Genomic DNA, 21,282 nt, shown 5'->3' on the forward strand with positions numbered 1-21,282 from the left:
AATCTGCCCCACCTGCAGTGCAGCATGGTGTCACCAAGATGCAGGGCCAGATTGAGGGCCACATGGGCCTGGAGCTGAAAATTACCAAGGGCCTATTATGAGAAGCAGAGGAGGTGGGCCAGTGCTGTGTGGGTGTGGCCAGTGCCATGTGGGCGTGTACACCTATACTCTGAGCCCCAATGTCTCCATAAAAATGTAAAAAAGAATATAAAAGCTTAATTTCGTGAGGTAAATAGAAATACAATTTTACTACTTATTTATGGCAGACCGTGTGGAGAGCAGATGGCCAGTCAACATCATGTTGTCATGACAATGGGCCTATTTTTATATGGAGGCCTGGAGCTGCAGCTCCATCCGCCCCATTGTTAATCTGGCCCTGCCAAGATGATCAGCTAAGTGTTAAATCTCACTCTATTCCCAAAGCTGAATCAGGCCCTTTGTTCTGTGTTACCTGTTATCTCTCTGCAGCTATGTTGAAAAGTGAAGTGAACTACAGAACTACAGAACAGGCAGCAGGAGTTATCCCCACAGTTTACAACATATAATAATGGGGTATTGTACAAGTGAAAGTGTTGATTGCAGCCAGTTGAGCTCCTGTGACAGCACTAGCCTTGCCTCAATGTCAGAATTAAGCAGTTTGCACAGTGCATTTCTTCAAAGCAGGTCTGTCAGGAAGCCAGTCACTCTGTGTCTGCTGTGTTAAAGACGTTTCTCCTTCCTTATACAACAACCTGTTTCAGAGGGATGAAAGAGAGCATGACTGACTAGATTAGTTACATTTAAACACTTCAGTTATTTTAATGCACAATGTATTATTTAACTTGGTAATATACAACCTTTCACATATATTCATGTCTGTTAGTGGCTTTACCATCTCAGTAAAGGGGTTGGTTTGTCCTAAGCCAGTCACATTTATTTGATTCTGGTGCCCAGAGACGACTGAAGTAGAAAGGATTCACCGCCACAAAGCGAATTGATTTGCCCAGGTGATACAACCAATTACGTTCTACTTTTCATGATAGTGATGCATGTTGCTTCACTGTCTCCTGGAGAATCGCAAGATCACCTTATTTCCAAACCTTTTAAGGAACCCTCACTCAATTAAAGTAACAAATAGAAAACATGATGTTTGGAAAGTCAAGTAATGAACCCCAACACCTCCAGTAGGAATGTTGTGTATAGTAATGATAATTTGTCTTAATTCTTTTTCTACCAGGTTAAATCAGTAAACAGCACGAGTACATCGTCCACTGAAGATTCGTGTAATCCTGGAAACACTTCTGAGTTTTCATTCGAATCTGCCTCATCTTCTATAAAATCTGCATCATCTTCATCATCTTCCTCTTCCAGCCAAGACGAGCAGCAGCATGACAAAAATATAATGGATCACATCAAACACCATCGCAAGGGTAAGCTTGAGTCAGAAGAAGGAAAAAATAATCACGAAGGAAGCCATGAAACACACGAGATATATTGGCACAATGGGCAAGATAAAGAAAAGGAGATGGGAATCCACTGCAAGTGTTGGCCAAAGAAAGGAGAAGGAGATCACAAGGGCCAACGTGAAAAATGGGAATATGGCAATCGGCACAAAGTACAACATAAAGAAAGAGAAAACGAGGATCAAAGCAAGGGCCAAGATGAAGCAGGAGAACACGAGGATCAACGCAAGGGCCAACATGAAGCAGGAGAACATGAGGAGCACCACAAGCACCAGCATGAAGCAGGAGAACATGAGGAACATCATAAGAGCCAACATGAAGCAGGAAAACATGAGGAGCACCACAAGCACCAGCATGAAGCAGGAGAACATGAGGAACATCATAAGAGCCAGCATGAAGCAGGAGAACATGAGGAACATCACAAGCGCCAACATGAACCAGGCAAACACAAGGAACTTCACAAAGGACAATATGAAAAAAGAGCACACAAGGATCAACGCAAGGGCCAACGTGAAGCAGGAGAACACGAGGAGCACCACACGTACCAGCATGAAGCAGGAGATCACGAGGAGCACCACAAGCACCAACATGAAGCAGGAGAACAGGAGGAACATCACAAGCACCAACATGGAGCAGGAGAACATAAAGAACATCACAAACACCACCATGGAATAAGCAAAAAAGCCAAACAACACAAGGACGGTGATGAATCAGGATGGCAAGATCATCACCACCAAGAGCAACGTGAAAATAAGAACAACACAGATCATCATGGACCAAAAGAAGCTAGAAGGCATTGCACTTGTTGGCGTAGACAAAACCACCAGAAAGGGCACCTAGAGTCAAAAGGTCGTCATCATTCATCTGAAAACAGCAGGGTGAGGACAAATAAGAAGAAGAGATGCAAATTTCAAAGCAGCATAAACAGTGAAAAGTTGAAGAATAGCAACAAAACAAAAACTCAGCATGACACCCATTCACCGCAATCCTCAAACTACATGGTAATGATTATCATTAGTAGCATAAATTCTAATTATTCTTATGACTATTATTATCATCATTAATAATAATAATAAAATTTTCCCAAAATTTTGGCAGGAACTCTTCGGCCAACAATTCCACACTGCTAAGTTTAAGTCAACGTCAAATCTTCTGGTATGTAACATTTCCTATGACTATTTGTCAGGAAACTGAAAAGTTGACATTTTTATCTTGCTAAATCAATAAATACATTTTATTTTATGCGCTGTTACCTCACAGGAGAAGAACTAGAGGTAAAAGTCGTTCAATATTTTAGAGCATTTTTCAGACAGGAAAAACTGCAGGAAAAGCTAATAATACTGATAACATATAAATAGTAAGAGAAATTGCATAGACCCTCTATGAAGCACTTCTTTGCCTCAGCTAACAGTTTTTATAGATGCTATCCAAGCAAGAAATCTGCTTATGTGAAATGTCAGGAGGAGAATGGATGTGATGGGGAGAGTGACAGGATGTCAGGAGGAGAATGGATGTGATGGGGAGAGTGACAGGATATCAGGAGGAGAATGGATGTGATGGGGAGAGTGACAGGATGTCAGGAGGAGAATGGATGTGATGGGGAGAGTGACAGGATGTCAGGAGGAGAATGGATGTGATGGGGAGAGTGACAGGATGTCAGGAGGAGAATGGATGTGACAGGGAGAATGACAGGATGTCAGGAGGAGAATGGATGTGACAGGGAGAGTGACAGGATATCAGGAGGAGAATGGATGTGATGGGGAGAGTGACAGGATGTCAGGAGGAGAATGGATGTACTAGGGAGAGTGACAGGCTGTCAGGAGGAGAATAGATTTACCAGGGAGAGTGACAGGATGTCAGGAGGAGAATGGATGTGACAGTATGTCAGGAGGAGAATGGATGTGATGGGGAGAGTGACAGGATGTCAGGAGGAGAATGGATGTGATGGGGAGAGTGACAGGATGTCAGGAGGAGAATGGATGTGATGGGGAGAGTGACAGGATGTCAGGAGGAGAATGGATGTGACGGGGAGAGTGACAGGATGTCAGGAGGAAAATGGATGTGATGTGGAGAGTGACAAGATGTCAACAGTATTGGCAGATGCCTACAACTTGGCAGGTGTGTGGCAGATGTGAGCAAGGAGGTTAGTTGACACGTTGATTCCAAACCAGAGCAGGTTTATTGAAGATAACAGGATACAGGTGATACACAATACACAGCAGTCAATATGATTAGGTATCAATCTCTTTTGGGCTAAGTATTGTACAGCTGAACAACACTGTGACACTCCAATAACAAAGGGACAGACTTGGGCACATGAAGACCCTTTTATAGAGTCAAGTAAACAAGTCTTGCACCTGCAGTTTAATCAGTCTGACCTTTAAGTCAGGTGACTCGGACGTGATGTTTTTGTGGCCAATGAGTCATATTCAAAAACACAGGCATGTGATGCTATTGAGGCTGATGAGTCAGTTAAGAGACAGCATATAGCATTTAACCATTTAACTACAAGTCAACAAGTAGGAGAATGGATGTACCAGGTAGAGTATGAGTAACAAGATGTCAGGAGGACAATATTAGTTTGTTAACATGCACCACTATAGGAAGAGCTAATTAATCCACATTTTGTAGACTGTTGTTACTTCATATTTATAGTGTGTTTTTATTTACAGAACAGAAGAAGCAGCAGTAGTAGTGAAGTAAGTTTGGTACCTTCTAGTGTGTGGTGCACAGCATATAGATAACTTTTAAGTAAAAATCTATTATAGTGCAATGCACGTGGCTTTTCCCTGAAGGGGTGTGGTGTAACGAGTCGACATTCAAAAGGTTGAAGTTCTGAATGTCGACATGGATATTTGGTCAGCAACCAATCTGTCCACATTCAAATAGACAGACATGGTTAAAATGTCATCACGTTCAGAATATTGACATTTAACATGTCAACACCAGAATGTTGACATATGATTTTTGCTTATTTTGTAAGTATAACCCTATCCCTAACCATAAGCTTAACCCAAAGCCTAACTCTAACTCTAAACCAATCCCTACTCCTAACCCTAAACCTAAGTCTAAACCAAACCTCAGCCCTAAACCTAATCCTTAACCTAAGCCTACTCTAACCCTAAAACTAAACCTAAATATAAACCAAACCCCAGCTCTAAACCTACCCGTAAACCTAATCCTTAACCTAAGCCTACTCTAACCCTAAACCTAAGCCTAAATCTAACCCTAACCCATACTTGCCTACCTTTTTTTTCCTCCTCCCCGGGAGAAGCCTGGGAAAGAGAAGCAGGTGGGATGCAACGGAGGTGGGGCCTGTCGGTTCATGTCATTAAGCCCCACCACCTCCGTGATAAATGGCCTCGATTTGTGCAATATTAAATAGGGGGCAGGGCTAAATTACACGATTCATGAAGAAGCGTGTCATTAAGCCCCGCCCCTTACACGGGGACCCACGATCACCGTAGAAATTCTCCCCATTCTGACCACATCACTAGGAAGTGAGCAGAATGTGGGAGAAATGCTTACACTACTGGGGGTGCAGCCTAAACCTACCCCTAAACCTAATCCTTAAGCTAAGCCTACTCTAACTCTACTCCTAACCCCAAACCTAACCCATAGCCTAACCCTGAACTTAACTTTACTCCTAACTCTAGCCCTCACCCTACTCCTAACCCTAAACCTAACCCTGAACCTAACCTTACTCTTAACTCTAGCCCTCACCCTACTCCTAACCCTAAACCTAACCCTGAACCTAACCTTACTCCTAACTCTAGCCCTCACCCTACTCCTAACCCTAAACCTAACCCTGAACCTAACCTTACTCCTAACTCTAGCCCTTAGCCTAACCCTAACACTAAGCCTAAAAAATGTAATTTTATGGCTCCTGTATATGAAATATAGAGCCATATTTCCAAGCGCTGTTTTGTATGTTGTTTATCTAAAATGTAATATTATGGCTCAGTACTGTATACAGTATGGAGACATATTTTCAAGGGGAAATTGTATGTCACTAAGAAATCAATACACACACGCCGTCTTCACTGACTCAGATCCCCACATACTGTACATGCTGTTCATACCCTTTAGATTAAATAAACCCTCCTCAACACCCCTCGTTTTCCCTCTTTATTAAAATTAAAAGCAGTCCACTACTGTACTGTAAAAAAAATGCAAAGATCTTCGATACACAGTTGGAACGCTATAAAGTGTTACATTACATGATACACTGGCCACCCAGTGGTGAAAGTATAAATTGCATCTTTGCTGCACAGAAGACGGCATGGTACGCCAACATATGAGAATTGATGACATGCCAAATTGCGCGCCATGGCACAATTTTCAGAAAGGTGTAAGTGGACAAATCTGTAACCCTAAAAATTAAAAAAACTAAATAAAATATGTTGACATTTTGGTGTTGACATGTTCTTCCGACCACTCCCTGGCACCACCCCCAAACGCTATCAGCCTGTCACTCACTCTGCATCCATAGTCGTAGTACAATCGCTGTGTACACGCAGTGTGGCTTATACGCATGCGCAATCATAAACAATTGGTCCATGTTCGTCTGTAATCGCACTTGCGTACGCTACTCATTCAGGACCAGTGTTGTCAATGCCCCTCCTTCATGAATTTCTCATTTGCATAAGTGGAGATTTCAAGGAGGAGCACTGGCAACACTGGGGCCAAACGGGTGTTTCAATGGGATCACCCGCAAATAACAATTGGTAAATAGGACTCTGTAAACTCTTAACAGAGCTATTTAGTTTTTTATTCAGATACAATAAACATTTTACCCATTCTTGTAAATCTCAGCAGGATCACCCAGGCGGAGCTCAGCCTGTGTTTGTGCTTCTGGTGAAAGCGATCATGAGTAATTCCAAGCATCAAGGATTCCAAACCACAGCCTACTTTGATCCAGTGAAGTCTCGTGCACAACTGGTTGCAGCTTCCATGGCTGAAAACAGTTATTGGAAGACGTGTGTTGATGCATCCATGGACACTGGACACTGCAAAGCCTCCGTAAGCACCTTAGATACATTGTTAATAAAACATTACGACAAAAAGTAGCTTTCTGGTTTGCACGTGCCTTCCCTGCAATGTTTACTAATTAAATTGGGGTTTCTTGCTTCCGTCTATGCTTTTCAGCATGCATGTATATCATCAGGCAGAATTTATTACTTTTGTCTCCCTGGGATACGAAACAGCTCTGCTATACTTTCAGCAGTAAATAGGGACTGGTATTATAATGGACAATGATATTCCCTGTAGTTGGAGATACAGTGAGTGAGGCATAATAAAAAAGAGCTTTGTACATGGCTAAAACAACAAAAGGAAGGTTATGGTGGAAAATTGGAATTTGTTCCAGATAAAAATTATATAGTATTTTACGTTTCCTTTATACAAATTACCGCCAACGCCTGAGTACCCACAGAGTTTGGTAATTTTTATGCAAAATAAATGAAAACTACTCCTTAAGGGGCCGATTTATAAAATAATATTTTCAGCATATCTGTTTTCGGGGGTATCCACAAATATTAAGGATGGCCTGAAAGTACGAAGGTGGGACCACAGCATATTTCTCCATTTTAGAATCTGATGCCTCTATAGCAGGGGCGTTTTAAGAGAGGGGGGCCTGTGTGCGGGCCCCCTCCTCTCTCCGGCGGTCCCGCGGTGTAGTAGATTCTGGTTTAGTGCCAGAATCTAATTGGCGGATCTGGGGGGAAATGGTGCCTGCGTCGTTTTCCCGGGGACAGCAGTTCTGCGCATGCGCAAGTCACCGGGAAAATGGGCGCCACCATTTTCCTAGTGATATTTGCGGCTCTGCAGCGCCGGCTCGGCACTGCAGAGCCGCACTACGGACAGGTAAGTATAAGACTTTGGGTGCAGGGTGTGTGGTGTAGGCCCCCCTGGACCCAAGGGCCCATGTGCAATGCAACACCCTGCACCATACTTGCCTACCCTCCCGAAAATCGGGTGCCGCTCCCGACCTCCCGGGAAGGCAGGCAATCCTCTCAGCCGCGGCGATGTGTCCGCACCCCCCGGCGCGCTTATAAGTAAAAACCCCGGCAGCAGGGGGGGCCGGTGACGCAATTTGCGCTGAATCGCGTCATCGTGGCTCCGCCCCCGGCTGCACAATGCCATTAATCACGGCATTGTGAAGAGGGGGCGAAGCCACGATGACGCGATTGCGCTGTCACGCCCCCATGCTCCGCCCCCAATGCCGCATCATATGAGAGGCCCCGCCCCCTTTGTCTGCGTCACGCCCCCAGCCCTGTAAGCCCGACAGCTCCCTCCCGGAAGGAGGGAGCTAAATGTCGGCAAGCATGCCCTGCACCCATAGATTCGCCCCTGCCCCATGGGTTTTGCAATCATTTCGCTTCTTTCACATCGCAGGGACTGGTTCCTTTCAGAGCCGCTGTCCCTGCTGTGATTGATGATGCATCTGGGCGATCTATAATCAATCAGTGATAAGAAATGATAATAATGATAATCTGGTCTAAAACCCAATAATTAGTACATTTGTGTCCCTATATTTTGCATATTGGCGTCAGCCTGCACTCAGGAAGTAACGTCCTCGCAGCTGCCGCAATCCAGTGACATCACAAAACTGCATTTTCACTGCACTCTTGCAAAGTAACTTTATGCTGCATTAATCTTACAGGCAGTAGTTAGATGGGGTGAAAACTGCCAAGACTACAGGTTGGCTGCTCAAGTATCTACAGGGCGACTGGCTGGATCTCCGGCAGTGCAGCTGTCCTGGCGGTGGAACAGGCTGCCCCCCTGGTTGAAAAATGCAGTTGGGAGGTATTTCAATTTATAATGCACCTTACCCTGGGGGAAGGAACATCCTGCTAGGAACTGACTTATCATACTTTCTCCTTGCTGTAGTGTCATGGCCTTTGTCCCGGGTATAGCATACACGCTGGGGATTTCAGAGGTACATCACAAAAATTCACCTCGCAAAGTGGCTCTAAGAGTGTCCGCCCCCTCCACAGAAACGCTGGATGCTGTACTGAAGACGCCAGAGGTAAGTGGTCTTTCATAGGACAGTGCCAAAGGCTAATGCATGGCTCAAATGGTGACATGGGCTAAAGGAGGAACACAAGAAGTGACAGTACTCTGTAGTGGAGACACAAAATGACACATCAGGACTAAGGGCCTAATAGAGAGTTGTACGCTATCTGCATCGCTGACGCAGCGATGAGAAAAATGCTAATGTCGCAGGAGGCGTCTGAAGGCTAAAGACACCAACTGCCGGCATTGCAGATCTGAGTGCTGAGTGCGAAGGCACAGCGTCAGATAACCATCGGCCATTTGAGTAAGTCTACGCTTACTCAGAATGGCCGCCAGAATTCCTCTGCTGGGGCCAGGAAATCTGTGTCAGAAGACGCAGATCTTGGCTTCGACACGCCCTTCAAAACGGGGGCAACACTCCCTGCTTTGTAAAGTGGTCACTGTCGCCACCCCTGCCTCGCCCCAAAATGGCCGCCGCACGTTAATCATGCTGTGGCTTAGGGGGCACTGCCAGCAATCTTGCGCTGATAGGTCACCACGTGGAAGCACCATGTGGAAGCACATGCAGCAGCGTCTGTTGGCGGTCGCTCATCTAAGACTTTATGCAGATGCCGCTACAAAGCCCTTCCCTTGTGTACACCGTGCGGCCGAACGTGCCAGATCTGAGATCCCACTTTAGCATCTGTGCATGCTGTAATATCGATTAGTGCGTCCTTATACATCACAATCTGTTTCACCATGGAAAGTTGCACCAGACCTCCTAGCAGTGACGTGCGGTGAGGTCAATGGCTGGGGAGGCACACATGGGGATGGGTCTGAGTGCTTTGATTCTCCTACCTGCATCACTGTGTCTTCTCTTGCTGCTGCCTATAAGCTCCAATCTCTAAACATTGCAGTGCACTTCCGGGTCACATGACACTTTCAAAGTGTCTATCAGTGCTCAAGGCATGCCCCCCCATACTCAGAGGCATGCCTCTATTAGCTCTCCTTCTGTGCAGCTTAATGGCTGTGGTGTGGCCCCACCCCCAGCTCTGCAAGCAGTGTCTGACTATACAGAAGCGAGGCTGTGCTGTTCCTGCCTCCTCTCTCATCTCCCCGCAGTCCCAGGGAGCTCCACAAAGCTAATTACAATATACAAAGAAGAAGTTCATAAGTTATAAATATCTTCTTTGCATTATTCTAATAATTTTTATATGAAATCTCAGGAGTATAACAGGGGATGCTCTGCCTATCCTGACCGCACGTCCCCGCCTCCTATGCTTGCGGATGTGCGGCTGTGAACGCAGCCGATTGCATTGACACGCCCTGCAACACTCCCATAATACGCCCACAGTATCGACCAGTTCTGCGCACACTACTAACCACCTCCCAGGATCATTCCTGATAATGCCCCGTTGCCCAGGTTTAAATCTTCAAATTATTAAGTGAGGCAACCCAGACCAATTGTCACCCCTCTGTGAAGCTTTCATCTAAATCCATCCAGAACAGGCTCCGTGACTCAAAGTTCTGCCCAGCGTACACCAACGGGAGGTCCGACCGGGACCCTAACCCCCTAGTATGTCTTCTAGGATCCAATGTTACCACTCTGTGAAGTTTTCATCTAAATCCATCCAGTGGAAGGCTCAGAGGCTCGTAGTTCTGCCCAGCATACACCAACAGGAGGTCCGACCGGAACCCTACCACTCTAAAACCTGTCCAGGACCCAACTGGACCACCTGGCATTGGTTTCATCCCAATCAGTGCAGGGGTGTCCGATTGCATAGCCGGACAGACAAACAAGCAAATAGACTAATGAATTTTATATATAAGATAATCATGTGACTGTATGACAAAGTCCAAATGAAGATTTCCTGTCTAGAAAAAAACAGCAGTTTCCTTGTTTACAGTAATAGAAGTGAAGGGCGCAGACTGCAGACAGTCATGTAGACTCTGCATAGTATTTACTATATACAGTACATTTTTCCATTTACGGATGATGGAGGCCACTGTGCTCATTGGGACCTTCAAAGCAGCAGGATTTGTGCCTCGAGAAAATTCCTTAGACTTCATGCTTGGTTTGTGCGTTGACATGCACTGACAAGTGTGGGACCTTATATAGACAGGTGTATGCCTTTCAAAATCATGTCCAATCAACTGAATTTACCACAGCTCGACTCCAATTAAGCTGTAGGAACATCTCAAGGATGATCAGTGAAAACAGGATGCACCTGAGCTCAATATTGAGCTTCATGGCAAAGGCGTGAATACTTATGTACATGTGATTTCTTTATTTTTAAATTAAATTTGCAAACAATCTCAAAAAAACTTTTTACACGTTGTCATTATGGGGTATTGTGTGTAGAATTTTGAGGACAAAAATGAATTTATTCCATTTTGGAATAAGGCTGTAACATAACAAAATGTGGAAAAAGTGAAGCGCTGTGAATACTTTCCGGATGCACTGTACTTTAGTATTTCTTTATACAGTGCATTGTAAAAACAGAGGTGACAAAGTCTGACAGTCCTGCTGTAACCCGGCACATGTTGTCCTGACACACACCTATATTTCCCATAATTGTGACTGCACAGATAACTTCGTCCTTTTCCCTCTCTCCTCAGCTGACATTCTATAAACAGGCCATTCCCATTCCAATGGATCTATCTCTTGGCACTCACTGGCTCCAAAAGATTAATGTTATCCAACTCATGGATCTTCCAGAAGCATCATCGATGGTCAGAAGAACTCAAGAAGGTGAAGACTTTTCAGTTTCTACAATTATATTTCTCCTACCTCCATGGGGGACACTGGCTTACGCTGGTGTGTAGTGAGTGGAGTATGGAGCCTGGCACATTACATTTTGTTGATTCTTGGGCTTGGCCCCTCCCCTTCTATACCCAACCTGACTTCAGTTTTAGTTTAGTGCCCGTTGAATCCGGGCGGCTAGTCTCAGGTTCGTAATTAGCCTGACACTTTTATTTTCTTTTTTGTCTCCTGCTGGGTGGACTCCATGCTATGGGCGTTTTGCCTGCAATGTGGGCAGCCTCCGGAGGAACCTGCCGCATAGGCCACAGGGTCATGTCCGGGTATCCAGAGCACAGTGTCCTCAGACACTGTGCTTCCACTGCACACCGTAGGCTCGCTGTAGGTAGGGCCATATCCAGATGTACCAGCTTTCTTGAAGTTGCGGTTGTTAAACCTCCAGTCCAATGGGCACCGTTACCGATACTGGGAGGAGCCAGAGCGGCTGCACAGCACTGATACATAGGCGGCCTCACTGGGGATTGCCCTCTGTTATAGGCACAGCTGGCTGGATCCCTGGCCCCACAAGAGGGAGTTCTACATTGTCAGCCCCCTCCTTAGCAGAGCACACTCCAGCCTGCAGGATTGCCCACCAAAACTGCCCACCAGTACAGTATCCTACTGTGGGGGCAGCCATTACAAAGCCGGAGGCCGCCATTACACAGAGGAGGCTCCATTTTATTTTCAGCAGTGCAGTGTCCAGCCTTCACAGCGCAGCATCTGCCCTGCATCCCCCTCCAGACAGTTCGTCTGGATACAAACATGCTGGTTCAGGCTTGTGCTCCCCCACTTCTATACCTAGCAGGGCTGTGGGGTTGCACATATGGGGTTGCCTGTTTAGGGGTTGTGTGTTCAGACTAGGGGTGAGCGGGTTTGGATTTCTGAAATCCGAACCCCCCCGATCCGAGGCCGATTTGAGTCAGGCTCGACTTTTCCTGCCTGACTCGGATCTGAAATCGAGGCAAAACGTCATCATCCCGCCTTCCAGGTCTCGCGGGTTTTGGATTCTATATAAGGTACCCGCGTCGGCGCCATTTTCTGTGGACAGTGAAGAGGGAGGGTGGGAGTTAGGGCTGGTTGGGCTGTGTAGTGTAGTGTAGTGCAGTGTAGTGTTGTGCTGTGCTGCTGTTGTCCATAGGGGCTGTGTCCACTCCTTCAGTCCAAAGTCCATAGGGGCTGGCTGTGTTGCGCTGTGCTGCTGTTGTCCATAGGGGCTGTGTCCACTCCTTCAGTCCAAAGTCCATAGGGGCTGGCTGGACTGTTGTGCAGTCAGTTGTCCATAGGGGCTGTGTCCACTCCAAAGTCCTGTGCAGTGTCCCAGTCCTAAAGGGGTGCTGTAGTGTTGTCCAGGGGGTGCTCTGCCCATCAGGGGTGCTCCCCCCAAGTGTAAAAAAAATAAATATTTTTTCTGTGTTTGTGAATTGTGTGCGCAGTAGCCGCACGTGCATCAACAAAGTAGTGCCAAGCGTGCGCCTGTGTCATAAGTAAAGGGCCGGTTGGCTTGACCGTTAAAGGGTGCTGTAACCCCCAAAGTGCACTCCAAACCAAATTAAAAAATATTTTCTGTGTTTGTGAATTGTGTGCACTGTGGCTGCCTGTGCATCAACAAAGGAGCAGCGCCAAGCGTGCGCCTGTGTCCCATAAGTAAAGGGCCGGCTGGCTTGTCCGTTAAAGGGTGCTGTAACCCCCAAAGTGCACTTCAAAAAAAATAAAAATATATATTTTTTTGTGTTTGTGAATTGTGTGCGCAGTAGCCGTACATGCATCAACAAAGTAGCGCCAAGTGTGTGCCTGTGTCATAGGTAAAGGGCCAGCTGGCTTGACCGTTAAAGGGTGCTGTAACCCCCAAAGTGCACTCCAAACAAAATAAAAAATATTTTCTGTGTTTGTGAATTGTGTGCACTGTGGCTGCACGTGCATCAACAAAGGAGCAGCGCCAAGCGTGCGCTTGTGTCCCATAAGTAAAGGGCTGGCTGGCTTTACCATTAAAGGGTGGTGTAACCCCCAAAGTACACTCCAAAATAAATACAAAAAATAATTTTTTTGTGTTTGTGAATTGTGTGCGCAGTAGCCGCACGTGCATCAACAAAGTAGCGCCAAGCGTGCGCCTGTGTCATAGGTAAAGGGCTGGCTGGCTTGACCATTAAAGGGTGCTGTAACCCCCAAAGTGCACTCCAAACAAAATAAAAAAATATTTTCTGTGTTTGTGAATTGTGTGCACTGTGGCTGCATGTGCATCAACAAAGGAGCAGCACCAAGCGTGCGCCTATGTCCCATAAGTAAAGGGCCGGCTGGATCATTTCTTAAAGGATGGTGTAACCCACAAAGTGCACTAGTCTCCAACAAAAAGAAAAAATAATTTTCTGTGTTTGTGTGCGCTTTAGCCGCACGTATATATCAATATAACATAAATGGAGGACCAAACTTTCGCCAATAAAAATAAAATAGAGAAAGATCAAGAACCACTTCCTCCTAGTGCTGAAGCTGCTGCCACTAGTCATGACATAGACGATAACATGCCATCAACGTCGTCTGCCAAGGCCGATGCCCAATGTCATAGTAGAGGGCACATACAATCCTAAATGACAAAGTTCAGGAAAATGACCTTAAAAAAAACATTTAAATCATCTGAGGAGAAACGTAAACTTGCCAATATGCCATTTACGACACGGAGTGGCAAGGAACGGCTAAGGTCTATCCCTATGTTCATGATTAGTGGTTCAGCTTCACATGATGATGGAAGCCCTCATCCTGCTAAGAAAATCAAGCGAGTTAAGTTGGCAAAAGCACAGCGAAGAACTTTGCATTCTAAGAAGATATCACAAATCCCCAAGGAGAGTCCAAGTGTGGTGGCGGTTGCGATGCCTGACCTTCCCAGCACTGGACGGGGAAAGGTGGCTCTTTGCACCATTTGCACGCCCTCTGCAAGTGCTGAAAGGAGCACCCACAGTCCACTTGCTGATATGCAAATTGAAGATGTCACTGTTGAAGTACAACAGGATGAGGATACTGGTGTAGCTGGCGCTGAGGAGGAAGTTGGCGAGGAGGATTCTGATGGTGATGTGGTTTGTTTAAATCAGGCTCCGGGGGAGACAGTTGTTGTCCGTGGGATGAAAAAGCCCATCACGGTCATGCCTGGGCAAAAGACCAAACATTCCACCTCTTTGGTCTGGCAATATTTCTATCCAAATCCGGACAACAACTGTCTTGCCATATGTACCATATGTAAAGGTGAAATAAGTAGGGGTAGGGACATTAACCACTTAGGAACATCCTCCCTTATACGTCACCTGCAGCGCTTTCATAAAAAGTTACTGTCAAGTTCAGAAACTTTGGCTAAGACCGTAAGCAGTCCAGGGACACCTAAATCCCTTTGTCCTGTTGTATCCAAGCGTCTGCAAACCACACCGTCAACTCCCTACTCGTCAATTTCCTCCTTAGCCAGGATCGGAGGTAGTCCTGCAGGTCATGTCACTGGCATGACTGAGTCTCCTATCCGGGATTCCTCCGGAGGATCCTGCATTGCTACGCTTCCTGCTGCCAATGCTGCTGTTGCTGCTGGGAGTCGTTCATCATCCCAGAGAGGAAGTAGGAACACCACTACTTTTACTAAACAATTGACCCTCCAACAGTCCTTAGCGAGGAGGATGAAGTACGACAGCAGTCATCCTGAAGCAAAACATATAACTGAGGCCTTGACTGCTATGTTGGTGTTAGACGTGTGTCCGGTATCCGCCATTAGTGCAGTGGGATTTAGACAATTGATGAAGGTAGTGTGTCCCCGGTTCCAAATCCCGTCTAGATTCCACTTCACTAGGCAGGCGATACCGAGACTGTACAGAAACGTCAGAAAAAGTGTCCTCAGTGTCCTGAAAAATGCGGTTGTACCAAATGTCCACTTAACCACGGACATGTGGACAAGTGGAACAGGGCAGACTAAGGACTATATGACTGTGACAGCCCACTGGGTATATGTATCACCTTACGCAGCAACAATAGCAGCGTCACCAGTAGCAGCATCTCAGAAATGCCAGCTTGTTCCAAGGCAGGCTACGCTGTGTATCACCGGTTTCAGTAAGAGGCACACCTCCGACAACCTCTTAGAGAAACTGAGGGAAATCATCGCCCAGTGGCTTACCCCACTTAGACTCTCCTGGGGATTTGTGATATCTGACAACGCCAACAATATTGTGCGGGCATTACATCTGGGCAAATTCCAGCACGTCCCATGTTTTGCTCACACAATAAACTTGGTAGTGCAGAATTTTCTGAACAGCGACAGGGGCATGCAGGAGACTCTTTGGGTGGCCCGAAAAATTTCTGGCCACTTTCGCCATTCAGCGACTGTGTGCTGAAGACTGGAGCGCCAGCAAACACTCTCAACCTGCCCCGCCATCACCTGAAGCAAGAGGTTGTGACGCGGTGGAACTCAACCCTCTATATGCTTCAGAGGATGGAGGAGCAGCAAAAGGCCATTCAAGCCTATACATCCACCTATGACATAGGCAAAGGAGGGGGTATGCACCTGACTCAAGCGCAGTGGAGAATGATTTCCGTGTTGTGCAAGGTTCTCCAGCCCTTCGAACTTGCCACACGTGAAGTCAGTTCAGACACTGCCAGCTTGAGTCAGGTCATTCCCCTCATCAGGCTTTTTGCAGAAGCAGCTGGAGAAAGTGAAGGAGGAGCTAAGACAGATCGATTCCGCTCGGCATGTGGGACTTGTGGATGAAGCCCTTCATTCACTTTGCCAGGATTCCAGGGTGGTCAATCTGTTCAAATCAGACCACTACATTTTGGCCACCGTGCTCGATCCTAGGTTTAAAGCCTGGTGTCTCTCTTTCCAGCTGACACTAGCCTGCAGAGGTGCAAAGACCTGCTGGTGAAAACACTGTCAGCTGAAGCGGAACATGACATGTCAACAGCTCCTTCTTCATTTTCTCCCACAACTGGGGCTGCCAGCAAAAAACTTAGGTATCCTAAGCAACCCGCTGGCGGTGATGCAGGGCAGGCAGGACCAATCTAGTTCCATCTCTACAATTGCTCTTTTTGTGAATGTTTTTTGACACTCATCAGGAGCGGATTTTTCTCCCTCTTAACAAAATTGAAGCCATTCAATCCCTCATGAGCCTGGTTCTCAAGAGTCAGATGGTCTCCATTCATTTGTGCATGTGCCATTTGGTGAAGCTTGTTTCACTCCCGGGATTTCAACTGGACCTCCTCTTGAAGTGGGGTGGCTCTCACCTTCATCTGGCTAGGGTAATCCGCCTTTTTCCTAGAACATTGTTTTCTCTCCTCTGGTGGTTGAACTCCAAGCATCTTCAGGTGGGTCATCCATTCACAGTTTGGAACTGGGCATTGCTCACCACAGATGGCAGCCTCAGGGGCTGGGGCGCAGTGGTCCTTCAGAATGAATTATAGGGGCTTTGGTCTACAATGGAGGCACTTCTGTCAAACAATGTTCCGGAACTCTGCCTATTTTTAGTCCTCTGCTGATGGCCCAGCCTCTCCTTCTCAGGTGTCCGGTGAATATCCAGTTTGATGTATGCCAAAGCTATTGCATTGTCCATCAGCAAGGAGGCACAAGAAGTGCTCTGGCCATGGAGAAGGTGGTTCGCATTCTCAAGTGTGTGGAAGGTCATGTTCTGGCCATAGAGACGGTCTTCATTCTCGGAGTATAAAATTGGGAAGCATACTACCTAAGTCACCACAATCTTTATCCGGGCGAAAGGTCTCTGCATCCCGAGGTGTTTCAGGTGGAGGTGCCAAGAGGTCAACCTTATGGCATCTTGTCTTAATCAGAGTCCCTCTGTACTGCTCCAGGACAAGATATCCAGAGCTCTGGTGGTAGAAGCTCTCTCCATGCCTTGGGATTTTAGTCTGGTATACTTGTTCCACCTGTTTCCTCTTCTCCCCTGGGTGTTCAAATGCCTCAAGAGGTTATGGATGATGGTAATTCTAGTGGCTCTGGACTGGCCCAGGAAGTCGAGGTACTCAGACCTTCAACAGCTACCAGTTCTCTCCACTATCTTTTCGGATTGCCCCTCTTCGCAAGTTTCTTTATACAGAGCTGGATGCGAGCCTGTGCCTTGGCTCTTTAAAGGTGCAGTTGTCGCTGGTGTCTATATTTTTCCAACAGCGGCTGGCATTACTGGCTGTGGTTAAGACTTCTAGGCACGGAGTCCTTCTTCTCCAGCCTCCTTTTCTTCCTCCCACTGCCACATGGGATTTGAATCTGGTCTTTAAAGTTGGACTTGTTTGAGCCATTGGTTGTTGTTGATCTCAAACATCTCACCTGGAAAGCTGTTTTTCTCCTGTGGACTGCTCCAATACGGAGGGTTCTGAACTGGGTGCATTGTCTTGTCGCTCCCTGTACCTGGTGTATCATAATGACTGGGTGGAGCTCCAGATGAATCCTTCCTTTCGGCCAAAGGTTATCTCAATGGTCCATATCAATTAGCCCGTTGTGGTGCCAGCCCTTCTTGACATGTCCTGCGCCTCTGCTTTCCGGAAGACGGACAATTTATTTATCCTACATGATGTCCTAAAGTGGAGTCTAAGCAGTCCATGATGTCTAAGCAGTCCATTTCCCCTTGGCTAAGGAAAATTATTCACAAAGCTTATTTGGTTAAGGGTTGGTCTGTGCCTTCTGGTGTCTCCACCCATTCTACTCGGTCTGTGGGTGCCTCCTGGGTTGCTCTGCATGAGGCTTCAGTGGCACCTGGTCTTCCATGGATACGTTTGTGCATTTTTATGGTTTTGACAGCACGCTTCTTTCCGTAAGTCTGCTTTGGGAAGTCCTCAGCATAAGCCAGTGCCCCCCATGGAGGTAGGAGAAAGCAGGATTTTTGTACATTACATTACCAGTAAAATTCCTTTCTCCAAGTCTAAGGGGGACACTGGTCGCCCTCTCTGCGCTGATGTGTGTATGTTTATTGTTTGGCTGTTTCTATTGCAATGACCGTTTTTAGTGTTATATGTGGTGGAAGTTGTTCCCTCTTTCTGTTCCTTCCTTTCTCCTTCCATCTCCTCTAGGCTAGGTTTACTAAAACTGAGGACAGGTGGGGTGGAGGGGCCAAACCCAAGAATTATCAAAATTTAAAGTGCCAGGCTCCATACTCCACCTACCCCAGCGTGAGCTAGTGTCCCCCATGGACTCAGAGTAAGGTATTTTACTGGTAAGTATAAAAATCCTGTTTTAATGACATACTGTAAAGCTTGTGAAGACTCATATTCAGCCCCTCCCAACCAGTATGCCAGGGCACATTAATGTGTCATCGTACCGGGCTAAATGTGTCAGTAGCATTTATTGGTGAATTAAAATATTCTGTAAAACGGTATGTGGTCAGTTTGTTGACAGTCACCATGTCGAAACCACAATCCTGCCTCCAATATGTCGATGCGGTTGTAGTGCTACTTAAAGCATATTAACGGGGTTGGCATTATAACTTTAAACTGGATGTAGTCGGCATCCCGGTGTGCGGGATACCGACAGTCTAAATACCGGCACCTAAATCCCAACTGGTCAGGATCGGCACCAGTATCCCGACCGTTGGCATCCCAAAGGTAAGTATCGGGTGTTATGGGGAAGTGCAGGGTGCAGGGTTAGGGTTAGGCACTAGGGGGAGGGTTAGGGTTAGGCACCGGGGAGGGAGTATTAGGATTAGGGTGCGGGGAGTGGGAGGTTAGGTTTAGGCACTGGGGGGGAAAGGGGAAGTTAGGTTTAGGCACCAGCGAGGGGGTGTTAGGGTATGGGGAGGGGGAGGTTAGGGTATGGGCACTAAGTGGGGGAGGTAAGGGTTAGGGTAGGGGTTAGGGTAGGGTTTAGGATAACACTTACTTTTCGTTCCTATGGGTGTCAGGATTTTGGCTGTCGGGATTCCGCTGTCGGTATTCTGACTAGCGGCATCCCGACAGCTGGGATTTTATTCCCAACACCTTTAAACATGATATTAAAGCGCCATGTTAAAAGCTATAATGCCAACCCAATTAAAATGCTTTAAGTATAATTACAATTGCATCGGCATACTGGCGCCAGCATCGTGATGTACATGTAGTCCGTGTCAACAAACAGACTATAAACCTCCATATGTATCCCTATAAAATAAGTTGAATGTATCTAACAGGAGCTATATACTGTATTTATTATCTCTTACTTGTACATGATACACAACTTGGATATGGTTATAGTTGGACTTTAAGTGTATTCATAATTGTCTCCATGTGGCTCTCCTGCCTCCCTGATACACTGTATGTGATGGCATATTACAGCTGTACAGCTGGGCCTGGCACTATGAGTTAGTAAGTACATTAGTGTATTGGGGTTACAGAGGAGCCTCACATTAAAAAAAATCCATTAAAAACGTTCCTGAATTGTTCCTGTGCTATTTGTACATTGGTCTCTAGATTGTCTCAAAGTGCGATCTATATGCTGTCTGTACCTTTGCTCATAATTGCCAACTCTCCCTGATTGCAGGGGAGACTCTCTGAAATAGTAGCAATCTCCCTGACTCCCTGAAGAGTCCAGCAATCTCCCTGACTCCATGAAGGGTCCAGCAATCTCCCTGACTCCATGAAGGGTCCAGCAATCTCCCTGACTCCCTGAAGGGTCCAGCAATCTCCCTGACTCCCTGAAGAGTCCAGCAATCTCCCTGACTCCCTCAAGAGTCCAGCAATCTCCCTGACTCCCTGAAGAGTCCAGCAATCTCCCTCATTGCTCCTTACCCCATTATGTAGCTGTTATATACTTGGAAGTATAGAGAAATACACAATCAAATGGGATCATTATTATCATTTCCCTGCATTGGTATAAGGAACAATGGCCCTCATTCAGAGCCGTACGCTCTGAGCAGAGCGCACGCTCTGAATGAGGGCCGCCCTCCATAATTATGGAGCGTCCTCCAGGACGCTCGTATAGCTGTGGGTCACCACCCACAGCCTATACGTGCGTGCAGTTTGATGGCCGCGATGGTCGTGACCATCGCGACCATCGCCACTGCGAGCCGGAGCCTGCAGTTGAGGTTTTCAACCGCAAGGCACGGAGTGATTTTGGCTCTATCAGAGCCAAAATCACTCCCACTGACATCACTAGTGATGTCAGTGGGCCGGCTTCTGACGGTAGGCGTTCCCTTGGGAACGCCCCGTCAAGGAGGCATGCCCCCGGCACGCCCACCAAAGGGGGCGTGCTGTCAATCAACATCGACAGCACGCCCCCTTTGATCAGACACAACGAGCGAAGGAAAGTCCTTCGCTCGTCGCGTCTGGCGCATGCGCACGACGGAGCTCCCGCCGTCGTGCGCAGCGCAGTGCACAACATCGACCCACTTGCGAGCGGACAGCCGCTTGCGAGTGGGTCTGAATCAGGCCCAATGATCCCTATGGCTACATGTATTTTCGGAAAAGTATTAGTGTGCATTCATCAACAAGAAGATAATACTAACTGCTTCGGGGCTCATTTACATTTGGATATAAGTCAGTATTATGACACACCTCTCAGATGTAGCAGTACACGCCCATCACATATATGACGCCTCTCAGATGTAGCAGTACACGCCTTTCACATTTATGACACGCCTCTCAGATGTAGCAGTACACGCCCACTTTACCACCGCGCTCATAGGTGCTGCTTTCACAATCTCTTTTTTCAAAGTAGGCAGGTATGTCTTTGTTACTGAAGGGGATGTTGCTCAGCGCACACGTCCTCACTTTCCATGTTAATGTTTTTCAGCTGTATGTACAGTGGAAGGAGAAAACATTATAACGTTTGATAAGCTGAGCCTGGAATGTTCTCTTTCCCCTGCGAATTGCTATACGGTGATTGCACAAGACTGCACCAATCAATTAAGATTCTTGATCGCCATGAAAAAATTGGGTCAAGCGATTTCAACCTTCGAAATGAATGTCAAGCTGGGAACCTCGTAAGTGCACCTGCTAACGAGCCAGAATTGCTGGAAAAGGTTATTCTGCCAATCCGTTCATTAAAGATGAGCTTTGTTATACACTCTGCCCCCTTCCTTATCAAAGGATCAGTCATTGTAACAGCGGAAC

General features: G+C 46.7%; 1 protein-coding gene across 1 annotated transcript in view; it reads left to right on the plus strand.

Annotated features, from left to right (window-relative positions):
- The window catches only part of LOC148501691 (vitellogenin-1-like), a 170,358-nt gene that overhangs the window by 122,573 nt on the left and 26,503 nt on the right, over positions 1–21,282 (plus strand). The window contains 9 exon segments of the mRNA XM_088450072.1: positions 1,217–1,883; positions 2,001–2,443; positions 2,541–2,597; positions 4,115–4,141; positions 6,258–6,464; positions 8,107–8,249; positions 8,334–8,472; positions 11,058–11,190; positions 20,963–21,152. Coding sequence (XP_088306198.1) covers positions 1,217–1,883; positions 2,001–2,443; positions 2,541–2,597; positions 4,115–4,141; positions 6,258–6,464; positions 8,107–8,249; positions 8,334–8,472; positions 11,058–11,190; positions 20,963–21,152 — 2,006 coding nt within the window.

Source organism: Taudactylus pleione, unplaced genomic scaffold, assembly GCF_031769625.1.
Source record: "Taudactylus pleione unplaced genomic scaffold, aTauple2 ptg000506l, whole genome shotgun sequence".
Lineage (NCBI taxonomy): Eukaryota > Metazoa > Chordata > Amphibia > Anura > Myobatrachidae > Taudactylus > Taudactylus pleione.